The sequence below is a fragment of the Phlebotomus argentipes genome, unplaced genomic scaffold, assembly GCF_947086385.1.
Source record: "Phlebotomus argentipes unplaced genomic scaffold, Phlebotomus argentipes genome assembly contig_15, whole genome shotgun sequence".
Classification (NCBI taxonomy): Eukaryota; Metazoa; Arthropoda; class Insecta; order Diptera; family Psychodidae; genus Phlebotomus; species Phlebotomus argentipes.
Genome location: NW_026776181.1, coordinates 14,530,463 through 14,547,254, shown reverse-complemented (window position 1 = coordinate 14,547,254; position 16,792 = coordinate 14,530,463). Strand labels below are relative to the sequence as shown.

At 40.2% G+C, this 16,792-nt stretch overlaps 1 protein-coding gene across 1 annotated transcript in view; it reads left to right on the top strand.

Moving 5' to 3' along the window:
• The window catches only part of LOC132262756 (uncharacterized), a 30,724-nt gene extending 20,049 nt beyond the window's left edge, over positions 1-10,675 (top strand). The window contains exons 3-7 of the mRNA XM_059762161.1: positions 917-1,052; positions 5,629-5,762; positions 6,073-6,195; positions 6,833-7,034; positions 8,659-10,675. Of these exons, the coding sequence (XP_059618144.1) occupies positions 917-1,052; positions 5,629-5,762; positions 6,073-6,195; positions 6,833-7,034; positions 8,659-8,798 (735 nt within the window). The 3' untranslated portion in view covers positions 8,799-10,675. The remainder of the gene's footprint in view (positions 1-916; positions 1,053-5,628; positions 5,763-6,072; positions 6,196-6,832; positions 7,035-8,658) is intronic.
• Positions 10,676-16,792: the final 6,117 nt, after the last annotated feature.

Genomic DNA, 16,792 nt, shown 5'->3' with positions numbered 1-16,792 from the left:
AATTTTCAGCTAATTTGCATCAGTCCCCATATCACTTTTCTCAATGGCGTGAGAGTCAAGGCGACGCGACGATTTGATTAGAGCGATCCCAAGTGATGCTTTCCGCAGCTCGCTGCGACAAAAGTCCTATCAGGCATCCTCCCGGAGATCCTCTCCGGGCATTAAGGCCCCATATTGACGTGGCGCAGTGTTGTGTTAGCGCCTGAAGCAAGAGCTTAACAAGATGTATTATTATTGCATTATGCGCCACACCCCAAACTGCACGGCAGTCTTGCCCAGCTCCGAGGCTCGCAGAGGAGGAGCGCTCAACTTGGAGGCTGAATATATAGTTATTGTGCATTAAACAGCGAGCATTGCAGTTATACAAATGTGTTTGATGGCCGCGAAGAGTGTGTGGACGGGGAAATTGCCTCTTTTCATCCCAGGCTGAGCGCGGGATAAACATTCGCCCAGCTAAAATGCCGCATTAAATGTTGTTGGCAAGCTCCACTTCATCCACCACGTTCTTTTTTTTTTGACTCTCGCCATGGCGCAAAAAATGTAGTTTTGTGTGTATGTGTATCTGTTTTGGGTGGAAGGCATGCAGATATAAATTTCAATTAAGGTCCTTTTATCCCTAACTCCATTTCCTCTTCCACTTCGTTCGCCCTGTGCGAGCCTCAATAATTAAAAAGATTCACACAGACACTTTTTTATTGCAAACTTTTATTATCTTGTGTCCGGATTAAGTGTTTCCCAGCCCTTGTGTCTCTCGCATTGCTCAAGGACCGCATCCCTTGTGCTCCTGCTCTCACTTCCTGCGTCCACCTACAGAACATTGTCTTTCCAGACCCGTTCATCCTTTTAATTACAGCAATTAACAAAGTGTTTGATGCTACTTTTCCGCTTTCTTCGGCCACCTTCCACTTCATTGCAGATAAGCAAGTCAAATGCAAGTCACATAACTCTCAACTCGGTGGAGCTCTCGAGTTCTGGCAGATACAGTTGCGAAGTCACCTTGGATGCACCATCCTTCATGACGGGATTCATATCCAGTGATCTGGAGGTTGTTGGTAAGTCACTTTTTATCCATTTAAATTCAACTCACTCATTTTCTTGCACACTCCGCAAACACACACACATCTCTCTCACTCTCTTTGTCCACTTGACACAAAAACCCACCTTTGATATGGACACAGAGTTGAGAAGCGGCGATGTAGTATAGATTGAAAACCACATGCATGACTCGACTTGAGTTCACTCGATTTAAATCCCAGAGAAAGTCATTGTGGCGGACTCAAGACGGCAGCCGGACGCTCAATTTGCTCTGGAGGTCATAGAAGCAATCATGTTTATGATAATAGTAATATGAATTTCTGGCCTGTTGCTCTGCCAACTAAATTCCGTTTCCGCTCCTCAGACAACGTTATATCTAAGCAAGAGGCATCTCCGGTCCTCAAACGCCCACAATTTGCAATACACTCCGTAACATCTTCCATTGATAGTGACTTGGATAGTGATGAGTAGAGAGAGAAATTGAAAACCTTGGGAGATCAACACCCCAGATAGTGAGGCAAAGGATGCATTTGAGACCGAATTTCCTGCCACTCATCTCGATATCTCATCCAGTATCGATCCAGGAGCCGGGGAGTCATCAACTCTGGGTGATGTGGAGACAAGAGGAGAGTGTACAGCAGGAGCACAGATATGTGGGGTGGATCGAAAGAAGTATCGGGGGAGTTGGGGGTAATTTTCCATTTTCATATTATGTAATTTTCCATCTCTCCGCCAGCGCACTTATAAAAGAAACACCATATTCATTCCCACCCTCTCATCCACATATTATCCGCTCTACCCTCAGTCAAATGCTTTTTATGTGCACCATCGTACATAAGTGGCAAATGGGGTTGGTTCACTTGGCACAATGAGAAAGCACTTATCGGATGCTGAATTTAAATGTATTTGGTCGACACTCACCCCACAGGAGTGTCTCCTTGTGCCACTTGAGAGCGCCGACGATGAGGACTTTGCCGCCTTTGCAACGCATCGACGTCTGGAGTGGGGCGTTGGTGGGGGAAAAAAAATGAATGTATGCCATTCAAATGGAAATATTGTTAATATCGATCTTCTTTTTGCACCCATGAGAGGAGAGCCTGATTTTTTGCGAGCCCCCAGAGCTGGGCGAAAGTTAAGGGGGGATGTAATTTTGGAGGGTGGCCGGGCAGAAAGTGTGTGAAATGAAAAATGAAATTTATAGTGTTGGGAAATTGGTTTCCTCCAATCTCTTCAGCAATGTTCGATTCAATATCGAGATTGGCATAAGGAAATTTTCTTCAAAAGAGATCTTCTCTCTCTCCTCATCTTCCTCGCACTCTTGTCGCTCTGTGGTGCTGAGGGTGTGTGTGTGTGCAGAAATCAGGACATCCTTCTGCATCCTACATAAGCTCAGCCGTGCGACGGAGGGATATTTTCCATCCCAGAGACGATAGACATGATCGGAGGAAATCTCTTTCACTATATCGCTCCCAGAGTATGTGGAAAAATGATAAACTCACCGAGAGTTGCGTAATGCATTTAATACTGACATTCAACACTGTGTGAACATGAAAACTCTTTTATACACTTTACATTGCGACCCCAATTCAGGCCACCCTTTGGCAGGCGAGCCATTTATCCGGCACAAGTGCGATATGGCATGTTATGAATCACATGACACGGGCAGAATGACAATTTCTCAAGGGGATCATAAGCACATTACCACAGTCTAATCAATAATTGAGAACATTTTCAAATTAGGCTCAGCTCTGGAGCCTAATCAGGGGAGGGAATCTCAATTTGCCCAAATGATTTTACGCTAATTTTCGAGCATATGTCTCGACTAATCTCACAATTGAGCTCCATAAGGTGTGTAATGTATGGATAAGGAAGAATAGCTTGTACTTGAGTGTAATCAAGTAAATTCACCATTCTCCATTGTACGATTAATGTCGCATCATCTGAGCATGTATGTTGAATGAAATGACACATGAATAGCATAGGAAGAGCATAGAAAAACTGATGAGAAGTTATTTTTTTTGTAATTATTCACTGCAAAATCACGTGTCAGCTGCATTTATCAATTTTCACAAAATTCAATAAGTCATTTAAATTTTAAACAGCTTTTATTATGCTGAAAAATGTTGGGTGAAAGAGCTTGTGAAAGAGTGCTTTTATGCAAAAATGTTTTCTATAAACGATATATAATTTACCGCGATAATATTTCATCACTCTTCTGAAGCGATGGCAAAATTGATATTAAAATTAGCAAATATGGCAAAATAATAGATAGAAAATCAATTTTTTCTCTCTCTCTCTTTTTGTACACACTTTGCAAACTACCTGTATATCTGGTGATTACGTAAATTGCCGCACACTCAAATGATACATATCGGGCTAATGTATTTTACAATTTCATTTACGAAAAAGTGAATAAATTGATAATGTGAAAATTGAGGTCAAGCGTGGGGAAAAAATGTGAAATGATTGGCAATTCTCGGATGGATTAATAAGTCCATCAATATTTGCTGTGCTGCTAAAGCGTTGACATTGATTAGCTATTGCCTTTTTCCCACAAAGTTCCGCAATGCAAAATGAAGAAGTTGTTGACCCAAATAAATCCCCTGAAAGGTTTCAGCACGGCGAACAATCACGCGGGGACATTTGGTGGGGTGTGAGGTCGTGGCTGAGGAAAAAAGACCTCTAAAATATGTGCAAACACGGCGTGGAAAAGGGATAAAAGGGTGAGCCTCTGCGGGTTTGCATCAAAAGAGAAATCGCGCGGTGACTCCTTCTCAAATTTCAACCCCTCGCTCTCTCTCTCGAGTGCTTGACCTGTCATGAGCACCAAAGGACGCCAAAGAATCCCAATTGCGCTATCGCAACCACCCTGGGGAACATCAAGTGGGTTACAATTCACGTGCTCACCTGAATAACTCACAAAAGTTTGCACGGATTTCATAGAAATCAAGGTGAATTTCCCAGGTAACAACGTATCCCAAATTGCTTGTGAAATTCAAGTCTCAGGAGATTAATCGCTCAGCATTTTGAGCTTTTCGAGGGAAACCATTATTCGACACTGTGTTCATTAACTTACCATGCCAAGAGTCTCGAGTGTATTTGCAAATTAAGTAAATTCACCAGCACAACATGGATTTTGGGATGTGCAATTAGAAATTTGTAATATTGTACAGAAAGTACAATAAAAAAGGCTTTGGATAAATACAATTATAATCGTGATTTACAGATAAAGAATATGGACAGGCGAAAGTTATTAGTCGGTGTTGAATCTGGAACAACAATATAAAAGTTTATCCAATTGTTTTCTCCAAATTTATTTCCTCTCCCTCTGTTATATATGAGTATTTGAAACTTTTCTCAAAACTCTCACATGTTCTCCTCTGACAACGTGTTGTTTAATGTATATTTCCCAGAAAGAGCATGGTTATCTATAGGAAATCGAACATAAATTGCTGCTGAGCGAGTATTATATTAAATTGGCATTCTTTCGGGGAAATATAATCAGTTACATGCGAAGAAGGAAATGTAAGACAGTTGCCTCGCAGGATCAATAGTATTCTAAAATACATGCCGGGAAAAGCTGATAGATGTGCGACTTTCTCAGAAGATATGGCAAGAATGATTGCAAAGTGATGTCGTGTAAGGAGCTTATTAGAGTTCAGAGACGTTCATTTTGAAAATTGATCTTTCGCCCTTTAAGCATCATCCCGGAAAGATTATACGCTTCGTCTTCTCCATGTTAGTCGCTTTTGAGACATTGCACTCACTGCACTCTTGCTAAATATAATTACATTATAGCTCCAGTGGTCGTGCATATTGCAGGGTGTATTATTTTTTATTGAAATTCTTTTCTCTTCCCCCACCGGAAAAAAGTGAAACCCTTTTAGTGAACAACAAAATATTTGAGTAACTCCCAAGCACAGCACGATGAAAGCTTATGAACACTCCGGGGAGAGTGTAATCAATCGAGAAGGAAGATTGTACACGCTTCTTGGAGCGGAAAAACATTGGGAAGATGACTGAGAGCTGTGCAGACGTTCAATTTGAGGGGCGGTTTGAAATTTTATTGACTCCACCGCGAGACTCGACTTTGGCGGGGAAAATCAATTGACTCAATAAAGCGCGGTTTGAATTGAGTTATTTGTTGGCAGAGCGATTGTCTATTTTAATTTGATTGTGTCAACATCATTTCAATTGCACCATGGCAACTAAATGCAATCCAATGTGTAATAAACTACTTGAATTGGATTCACTTTGCGAGAATTCTCGCCGTCAAGTTATGTCGAATGAATTCTCAAGCGACTGCGAAATAGTCATTACGGCGCTTGTTGCCATTAAAACTTTTCTAAATTCAACTCTTCAAAGTGGTTATTTGACTTTGAATGATTTGATTAATTCCACTGGAATTCCTCTTCTATCGCCTTCTTCCGTTTCGTATGTAACGAGAATGAAAACCAATTTTAAACGCATTATCATCAATTTTTCAATTTGTGCAATTTCTCTCTTGTTACATTCTTGCGGAAAGAACTTTTATTGATTTTTCTCACTGTGTGCGTTTTTTCCTCTCTCTCACCATTTTCTACGTTTTCACAGAATTTCCACAGCAGCGACCATCAATAAGTGGCGCCAAATTGAAGTATCGAGTGGGAGACGTCCTCACAGCGAATTGTTCATCGAAACAATCAAAACCAGCTGCCAATCTGACGTGGACAATAAATGATGCTCAAGTAAATACAAATTCACTCACATGTGGATTCCTCTTCTGCTCCTCTTCACGCTCATCCTTCAGCCACTGCGCGCTCCTGTTTTTCGTCTTAGGCAAAGAACACCCCTGAATGGGGGCGAGACAGTCGCTGTGGTCGTGGCAGAAGGACGAGAAGTGGAGATTTTCCGGGGGGTGTTCAACGTGAGCGAATCCTGAAGGCCATTTTGAAGGGCCTTCGCCAGGGTTGCACACCCCCTGACGCTGAATGCGGGCGAAGAGAGCGTGTAAAAAATAGAGGAGCGAATATATACAAGAAACTAATATCTTTTCAGGCTAGTTCATCCCACGTTCGACTGTACAAGCCAGTGAAGGATGAGACAACAAATTTGGAGACATCAATTCTTGGAGTACATTTCCTTGTAGCGCGTCAGTATTTTTTACAAGGAAAATTGAAGGTATCCCAGAAAGTAGCAATAATAATGTATTATAGTCAGTGTCAAGCTGAGCAACACTCCTCTATATCTCATATGCATGATGGTGATAATTTTCCACTTTTTCCCTTAATATATTTTATTACAAAAAGTGCCGAGGATGAGCGTGAGACACATGAGGTGGCTTTCGCTCGCCCCATCTTCACATGCGAGACTCTCTCCGGGCGAGAGGGGTGTAAATTTGGATGTGGTGACAATTTTTTCGGGTGAAGACCAGAGAGCATAAAAAAAAATTCCGTGGAGCTCATATATATGTATATAAATTGCTGGTAACACAGAAAAATGATGGTTGTGTATTTTGCCACCATATAAACATACATTCACATTTATAAAAATATATTACTAGAAAATTTATGTTCATCATGAACATGAAACATTCTACCGATATATATTTTTGCGAAAACACACTTCGCACAATGGTTTCGGCCGCGCGCGTGTGGAGTGAGTTGAGCCAAAATCCTCCTCTCAATATTTATTGTTGCTCACAGGCAACAATGCCCCAATGTTGTCTCTCAGCATCCTCGCCACGTATTATTTCCCAGCCCTCGGGCTTTCGCTGTAATTTGCCACGCATTGCTAAAATGGGAATTAATTGCGATAGATTAAGTGCACCGCCCAAATCTACAATGTCTACAATCAATCCACGGAGCAAATTCTGGAGGAGGATCGACCGCAGGTGGTGGTGTTGTCGTCGGATTCATCGCCTCTGGGGCCGCCCAACGTCAACATGGTCCACTCGCCGTATGATCAATCTTCATTGCACGACGAAATCGAGAACGATGCATTCATGACGCACATCCAAGGTGAGACCACGGCTATGCCAAGCACCTTCCTCCAGGGACAGCCCGGGAACCGCAACCAAATGGCTTTTTAATGTCCCACCCGCATTTGTTGCCGCCGCTTTCGCCCGGGCGTGCTCCTGACAGTGGATGAGGTGCTAATGCGGGGCTTCTCAATGCGAACACGGGGGAAATAATCGCAAGGGCGGCACTCAATGGCGGCGGCCTTAATAGATTTCTTGGCGTAGGCGCAGGATGATTGAAGAATCATTTAACTTTTCAATCACAGCCTCCATAAATCGTATTTTTCCTCCCCCAAACATTCAATATTTTCTTCTCTTAATTCAACGCAGAATTTTTTTACATTCAATGCAAAAGAAAAACACACAATTGACGAACGGATAAACCCAAACAGTTTTGCGTTTTTATTGTGATTTTGTTTAGTGGAGCCAATTCTTGAAAATCCACAAGTTTTCTTTAAACTTTTGAGCACGAAATCGAACTTTCTCACCACACCTTACCTTTCCCTTTGTGATTTTACTCAAAAGATTTGAACCTTTTAGACGAAATGCCATAAAAATTCTTGCTCATTATGGTGGAAAATCCCTTTCAACTGAAATTTCTTTTGATTTTTCAACTCGGATTTAAAAGTCAGTATCCAAGAAATCTCTTAAGCAGTGCATGGAGTTTCCCGTGAACTCTTCGTCTCTCAGGGAAATCCCCAACTGAGAATGGATCTTAAATTTCCCCCCCAATAAAACTGCCCCACTTTTCTCTATGCTTCAGATAGTCTCGAAAATGTATAAAAGCATATCGCCTCAGGTCAAATATCCGTTTCACAGAATAATATCCTTCTCCCCAATATCTATTCGGCGATGGTTGTCAGAAACTTGTGCATATTTTGCCGAGAAACACTTCCACATGTACTGATTGAAGGCAATTTGACGGGTTAAATTTAATTGAGACCGAAGGGCATTTGGGGTGCCACCCTTCGAACCCCAAAATCACTTTAACAGTCGGGTTGAAGGATAATAAAATTTTCCATGAGATAAATTATTTCGACACTTGGATTCGTGATTGATATATTGGACAGTGATGAATTCACACATTGGGAAGTGTTTGCAAATTTCTCAAACTGCCTTATTTATTACCCAAATGCTGGTGAACTTTTGCGTTGGCACGCAGGAAAATTCGGTTATATTGGCCACATTGCTGATGAATCGTGTAAATTATTTAAATGCTCGTTTTGGGGAAAACTTCCGACAGTCCAGAATCTCCGTTCATCACACAATAATAGGACATAATTGCCGGTTATTAGCAAATTGCCTGCAATATTGACGTCTGTGGAGTTGAATCGGGAGGTCATTCATCATTTGGCACTGCACCTTGGCGATGTTTTTATCGCACCAAGGAGGCGCCATTATTCGTAGTCTCTTCAGGACTTCAGGCTCATCTATCGCCATATATAACGAGTTTGAATGCTATTTATCCGGTGTTGAGGGTGGGGGGAAAAGTGAATTTATCGATGATAATCAATTTTCATCGGGCCACATGCTCGCTCAGCACGTTGTGCGGGGAAAATGAGGCGAAAGATGGCTGGGAAGTGTTTCCACTCCCCCATGATTTATATTTATTTATTCTTTTCCAGCTGATATGTCATCATCCAGATCCCCAATTACAATTTCGCCATTTGCTTGTCTCTGGTGGATCTCATTAATAACAATTACATCAGCACTGTTACACTTGATGAGTGTTGAGCTCTACGCAGCCATTGCACTGTTGGATTGAATTGGCGTGGCATCGGCATCAAAGTCACGGACAATGGTGGCCAGAGCCCCAGATCAGATGTCAACGAGTAAAATGGGGGGGATATTATATGTCTTCTTTGACGGATAATAATTATTTTCTGGCCAAATTGCTCACCCAAGTCCGACTCTCTCTCGCACTTTGATTGAGGATCTCAACATTTTATTGTTATTACTTTTAGGAGGAAAAATACAAATGTAATAATAAGTATAATAGAAAAGCATGAGAGTGTGGAAGCTACTTCAATCTGATAATTTTTCACTCTGACATGTGGGGAAAAACAACGAGGCGATGGAATGACGGGGCAGAATGGAAAATTTTGCTGTGAGATGAAAAATTGAGAGATATGAAACTGTTTCAGCATTAATTCTGTCTTGGGTGCTGAGCGCATATGAAAGAGAGGAGGCGGGGGGGACACTCTGTGAGAATAGGCGAAAAAAAAGTGAAAATAGAACTTAAATTAATGAAACATTATTACTAAGTATGAGTGACTTTCGCAGAATGTCGAGAATTTTTCAAACTTCACAGGGTGCTTCAAGTTTGTCACTTCAGAGAGATTTTTCTTCGCAAAAAACCATCAAACTTTCTTCGCATTGACGCAGAGCGGACAGATAGAGTATTTTTTTCCCAAAAATTCCTTCATTATGCTCCTCTTCAATTTTCCTTCTCCTTCAGACCTTCTCCAAGTCGCCCCAGACTAAGCAAAATATTTCTTCTGTCAATAAGTATTTGATGAAAACAAATTGACAAATCACAGACAGAGAAAATATTTGACTGTCTCTCTTCGTTGATTTATGCAATTCTGCACATGATCCGCCGACCTTTCCTTCTCTCCCTATTTAACAAGTTCCACCTCGCTTGAAAAGAAAAGCCTAATCGATGAAGCACCCTCAACGCATACAACGGTGGAAAAAAAATGTAAGAGTTTCCGTAATTACCAAAAAAAAAGAAAAGAAAGAAAATAGCTACTGTGTGTACGAATTTCAATAATTTCTAAGACATAGAAAAACCATTACGTGAAGAAAAGTTTGATAATAGAACAAATGTAGTGGAATTTCTTGAAAAAAAAAGAAGAATCCCTCACGGGCGAGTGTATATAAAATAAATAAAAATATGGACTTAAGCTTGAAGAAAACTGAAAATTGTACATAGTGAAATGTGTATGTATAGAGGGATTTATGATTTTTTATTGTGACGCTTCTTCCATCCCTTTTCCAGTTGTGGTGGACGAGAATAAGAGAAAAAAAAACCACCAACAAAATTGACTCTGGTTATATAAATGTGTATATATTAAATGATTGAATGGCTGTATATAGATTGAAGAATGGTGAAGAAGGAAAAAAATAACATTGGAAGAACAAACCGAGTATTAGGAGAAAATTGATGGAAAATCGACTACAAAGCAATTGGCCAAGCTATAGGTCACTCAACCATTTTCCAATTAACTTTATTTACTTTTCATCGAAATGATGGCAACAACAATAATGAATATTGGGTTTTATTAATAATCTAAAGTACCTCGAGGGGACGAGGCGCGTCTCCGCCCAAACTACCAACTTTCTCACCACCCACAAGAGTATTACAATATACGGTAAATAAATTTATTGTTTCGACCTTTCAAACGAAAAACTGGCTCATCCCAAAAACTAGAAACTAATTGAACAGACCTATTTAGGTTCAGAATAAGTATGATAAATTGAAATCAACATAGATGAGAAAGGATTAACTTGTACTGATAGTATGAAGTGGATTATGAAGTAATATTAAAAATGATAATAATTGTTAGATTGATGTTTATTACATGAAATGGAAAAAAAAGAAAAGACAACAATAAATATATATGACTTTTATCATAAAAAGCAAGATTCTGTGATGAAAGAAGATCCTCTCCCGCGAGATAAGGCGTAAATTAGAAAAGAGGCGCGCAATTCACAGGTGAGTGTTAATTAATTAATAGGATAATTTATTAATTCGCAAGTATTAAAACATGAAATAGAGCATTTCCTTGAAGACGTTTCCCCACTTGACAGATAATAAATTAACATGAACATTTATTTCGCTGACAATTCAAGGAATTAATTAAAAATTCTCTTTTCTGTTCCACGCCCCGTGATATTAAGTCTTGAGCTGAGCTGAGATGTGAAAGGGGGTGGCGCTTCACCCGCCACGGCTCCTCATTCACCCCCAATTCCATCCACAGAAGGTCAGGGGGTGGGGCGGGAGAGTGTAAGACAACACAGTGGATGAAGAATGAATCTCAGCTTCAAGTCAATTCCATGTCAGACATTACAATAAAGCTCCATCATGATATGCATTGAGTTCTCATCATTTCATCTTTTCTCGAATTCATTTACACTCCCCGCCCCAACTTCTATGCATATTACTTGCGCGATGAGTGCAGAGGGTGGGAGGAAAACTTTTAAAAGATCTATCATATTCACTTTTGTCTTTATTGCCACCACCCCCTGTCCCGCCCAGTCTATTCAATCTCAAGAGTTGTGCGGCATCTTCTGCGATGGCAAGGCGGCGAAATTACCATAAGAATGATGTACAGACATTCTGTTCTCGCACAACACAATGAGAAGCACGAAGTGAGGTGTACTCCCTCACCACTTGATGATCTCTCGTTGTCGGCAAAATTTGCGTCCATCGTCTGCCTTCTGGAGAAGTTCCAATGCTCTGGGTGTCTGGAGAAGCACCCTCGAGTCGGTGTGAAGAAAAGGAGGACATAATTGTCTTGTTTATCGCTCATCGAACAGACGACTATGAGGCACTTGTGTAATTTTTAGCGTGGAATGAGATGGATAATTGTGTAATGGAGACACCGACAGAGGCATGGATGGGGCTGTAGAATGTGCACCGCTGCCGATACACTTCAGGAAGTTGAATTTAATGAGAAAACCACATCAACACCGCAGTTGAATTAACCCTTTTCCAGAAATTTATAGTCACACCTGGTGTCTCCCTTCAGGTGCCATGTTGGGGGTGTTCACAAGCCACTCTGCCCCTTCCGTTCTGTGCGCTATTTGGGATTTCGGGCGCTCGGCTAGTGGAGAGAGTGAGAATCAAGGGGGAGATAATACGACTAAACAGTGTACATCACTTCAAGACAGTTCCAGAACTGCAGCAGTGCTTGAAACATGTGTGTTCCTTATTTTCTTCTCCTTTCTCGGAATTTCATAGAATTTTTCAACCACTTAAAGTATCATAACCTCAAATTTAGGGGGTTTTTGACCCAAAAATTAACACAATTTTTACTTTTATTAGTCTGAAAACTTGCGGAGATACAATTTATGAGAAATATTTGAAATTTTGAGCAAAAATTTTGATGTGAATCGCTTTTTTAGATGAAATTTGGATCATAACCTAAAAATTACCTGAAAGAATCTTGTTCGAAATATTTTAAAGTCATATTTGGGGAATATTAATCTATTTTAGAGTAAAAAATCAGTCAAACAGTTCTCGAAATAGACAATTTTGTATCCCGAAACAATATTTTAGAGGTTATGATCAATCTTCGTATAATTAACACAGTTTAACATTGAAAGCTTGTAATCTTCATCAGAATATTATTCTGCAAATGAAGTTGATGCAAGAAAGAATAATTTTTGATGTTTTTTTTATGTAAAAGTATGTTTTAAATTCATAACTTAACCTAGAAAAATGTAAAAGAAAAAACAATTCTTTTTCTCCAAGTATTGCCGTAATTTCTATTGAAAGTAGCTTTTGAACGCACTAAATTCATGATATTGAGACATTTCGAAATACTCCTGCTGAGTTGTACACCACTGGTGACCATTATATCTCCCCCTTGGTGTGAAGAAGTGCTGGGCATTCGATGGGGATTTCTCCTCTCACCTGACCTGTGCTGCCACCTCGCCACATTGCACTATTCTTGACGTATTTAGAATTTAATCAGGGATGAGCTTCACATTGCAATAACCGGAGAGAATCTATTGGCAAAATGCGATACATGACTAATATTGTTGAGAATTATTGATATATATATTGATCGAATATTTGGAATATAAACAGCAAATTTGACTAAATGTTTTTGGCATCTCCAGCAATTTCAATTTACATACAAATTGTAGAGAATCGCCCCATCTCTTCGGCTGGAAGAACACTGGCGTCTTGAAATGAGTGCGGCGAAGTTAAGGAAAGAACGGAGACATGGTGGAGAAAGTTGTCTATATCACCCACATTGTATTTCTATATATTACACGAAGCAACAATCTACTAACTTTTCAATTAAATTGAATTACACTTTATTAAGCTCCTTAATTGGATTTCATGTTTACGTACATATTTTAAGCTTAACTATTTTCTCTTCTCCAGCACAGAAGACAAATGCTGTACCTGGAATTGGCGAAGGTAGAGCAGAGGTGAGAGATGTTTCAGAGGCTGATGTGACGCAACCCTATCTCTACTTCCCTATATATGTGGGTGGGTTTAGGGAATAGCTCAATGGAATTGCGGTTGCAATACCATAAGTAGTTATTTTATTCCCACAGAGACGGCGATGGAGAGAGCCAATATTTCGAGAATTTGTTCCACTCAACAACTTCAAATGAGCGTTTGTATATTTTGGATCTCTCGAAGAAAGCATCGCTCGATCCAGCTCACGAAGCTAAAAAGAAACTTCACTATCTCTCTCGCTTATTTTTCCTCTTCAACATAGAAAAATATGTACTTGTGCTATCCATAAAGAGAAAATTCTTATAGCGCAGAGAAAGTGAAAAAGAAGGAAGACGACTACTCAAAAGTATCACCATTGAAAATCGTCAATATCGACATTTTTCCTACTTTTCTCACAATATTTGTACATTTTCATTCTTCATATACATTTTTCTCACCGCCTGCAGAAAAACTCACATATAAATAAGGCAACTAAACAGGGTTGGTGTGCAATATTTGAGATGTACATACCGAACAGTTCCTCCTCCGGCCGGATCCCACCCTCTTCCGCATGCTCCATTCACCCCCTGTGCACCCCTCAGTCAAATGATATGCCAATGCTTGTATATTTTCGCTCCTCTATTGACAATATGTATTTGAAAATCTGGAAATATTCCAAAAGGAGTCGAATTGTGTATCCCAATCAATTTTATCCACATATCTTGCCTTTTTTCCTCACACACACACACACACACACAAGTGGATGGTTCAGTAAGTATCGTAAATACCAAATGGTGGATTTTTAGACTCCTTCTAAGAAAATACACAAAAACAGAATTTTCCAACAGTTATTGTATAGGAAAAGGTTCTCCAACTTCCATCAATATTCATTCCTCTATCCTCAAAGTGACTCCTTTTCTAGCTTCCAAAGTCTATTATAAACTGGGCTTTCTTTCTCTCTCTATATATGAATGTGTGCCGAGAGGAATATGTTGAAATTCATTCATTGTGATGATTCTAATTTCGAAGAATTTATCTGGAAATCTCCTTGGAAATCTCCAATTCTCGTGAGTCTATGGAGAAATGAATGAGCCGAATAATGCCTGGAGGCAAGTCATAAAATACATGTGCCCACGACTGGATGAGAGAGATTGAGATTCAATAAATTCTAATTGCAAGTATTTGTCCCAGATTGAGCTGTGAGAATTAGAGACGGAGCGAATAATTGGGACACTTATCGAGTGAGTGAATTCAGAGGCACACAGTCTCTCGGCAATATTCAAATGAAACAATAAATTTCATCCCTTTTATCGATAATTTCATTTCGCAGCACCCCCAATGATGCCATGCAAATGGATTGGGAGCAGCCAGTCAAGGTGAGAGAGTCGCTGTGTATCGCTTGGCGGGTGGGAGACAAAGAGCCCTCATCCATTTCAATCTGATTTTCAATTTAGAGATGAATAAATTCCACGAGGACTTTCTCCGCGTCCTCATTGGATGCGGAGAGACTCTGGAAGAAATCTCCATCATTCATGCAAACCGGTTGGAATATTTTATAATTTCATCTCACTCTCTGTGGCTCTTGATCTCTTTCTCTATAAATTGGCTCTGTGTGCTGCCTTGAGAGATGTACACAGAGAGAAAAGGGGTGAATGGGAAATCTTTACCCGGCACAGGAGAGTCAAAAGAGCTGCGGATGAAGAAGCAATTAAGCGCCTTGGGGTTGCGAGCATCTTCAGGTTTACCGTGTTGTGATGTTTAACGGCATAATATGTTGATTTTAGTAGTTTATTAGATTACGACGGGTAAAATCAAACACCGAATCCACTTGAACTCCTCTGCTTCCTATCTCTCCATCCGTCCGAATCAGCCACCCCGCGCCCTGTGCCGCAGCATCCCCGTGGCAGAGAGTGCCTCAGCATCCCAGAATGACAAATATTTATTGCCAACAACATCGTCGTGTGAGTCTCAGCTTCCCACCCTCGCACACACACACCCCAGTGTCATCGGGCAATGTATATTTTATACACAAAACTATGTACCTATGTAGCGCGCTGTGCTTTCAATAGCAATTTCCCAATTCCAGTGCTTATGGAGGCAAAAGGAGTTGGGAGACTGATGCGATGGATGGGAAATAAATTTCAGCAGAGGGGCTTCTAGTGTTGTTTTTAGCATATTCACACGTCGTCACTTTGTTGTAACTCGCACCCTCTTCCGGTCGCTGCCGCCCACCCTCCCCACACACACCCCCCAAAGAGCCCGCCGCCGCCGTCGTCGTGGCAAATCTACCAGCGCACACGCTGAGCAAGGTGTGAGAGAGTGTAATATGAAGTTGGGCGGCGGCGTGTGGGATGGTTTGCTGGAGACGTGCCGTGAATTGGAAAGAATTTCAATAAATTGGTGAAAATTGTACAAAATACACACTCGCGACACGTAAAACCTATTTTCACATTGAAAATTAAAACAAAACATACCATTCTCTCTTTTGGATTCACTTTGGCAAAGTGCTAGAAATATTTTATACACGACACTCATGACACTCTCAACACTTTGCCACTCAAAAACCAACACCGCACGGAGGGCATATAAATTATTAATGTAGACTTTTTTTTCACCCCACAAACGTGCACACAGAAAGTGGAGCTTTTGCAGGAGATTCGCACGCTAATGCCCAAACTGTATTATGCTCCAGAGAAGTCCTTTTTCACGTCTGTCGATCACTTTCATCATGCCAACGAGAAAACGAGAAAACAGCATTAGCATGAGCCGATAGATCGTCGGTGATCCGGCAAGATTTGTCTAAATTCATGCACTTTTCGTGACTATCAAAGGCTGACAAAACATATGTGCAGTAATCTCATAACACACAAATATCACTATAGGGAACAAAAATCCTACTTTTGTCTGCCCTTTTCATGAAATGTGGTTTTTTAGATTCATTCACATATGTGTTCATATCTCGTCCAATTTTTCACGGATTTTCTCCAAATCAGGCTCAAATGATAGATACTTAAATTACCTACTACTTTGCAAAACATTGTCAGGATTTTAGATCTCTCCTTTTTGGTCAAAAACGATCCTTTGTGCTCCACTCGGTAAAAAATTCGCCGGTATTTTAGCTACATTTTACTAAATATCTCCGAAACGAAGAAAATTGTATGTCAGATTATTTTTCCTACATGCCAAAGCGATATTTCTTCTCTATTATTATAGTTTCAACTTAATTCTACGAATTATATATTGTGAACATACGCAAAACTTAAATTACCATCCGACTATTTATCACGATATCACAATTTTATCGGTTTTACCTCATTAGGTGAGCTTATTGCAAATGCAAAATTCATAATCCTCATGGGTTGGTAAATTAATTAAAACCAAACTTGAAATGAATCTGAATTCATCAAACGTGAATATCAAAATTTGGGGATGCAATAAAACTATGTTCATCAAATGCCATTTTGATCAAAGGATTGTGAGCTTGTGAAGTCACATGTTAATTAGTGTTTAGAGATATCATTTGCGTGCATCCCTCTGTATTATCTGCTAATTTCCGTGCGCCAGGAAATCATTTAATT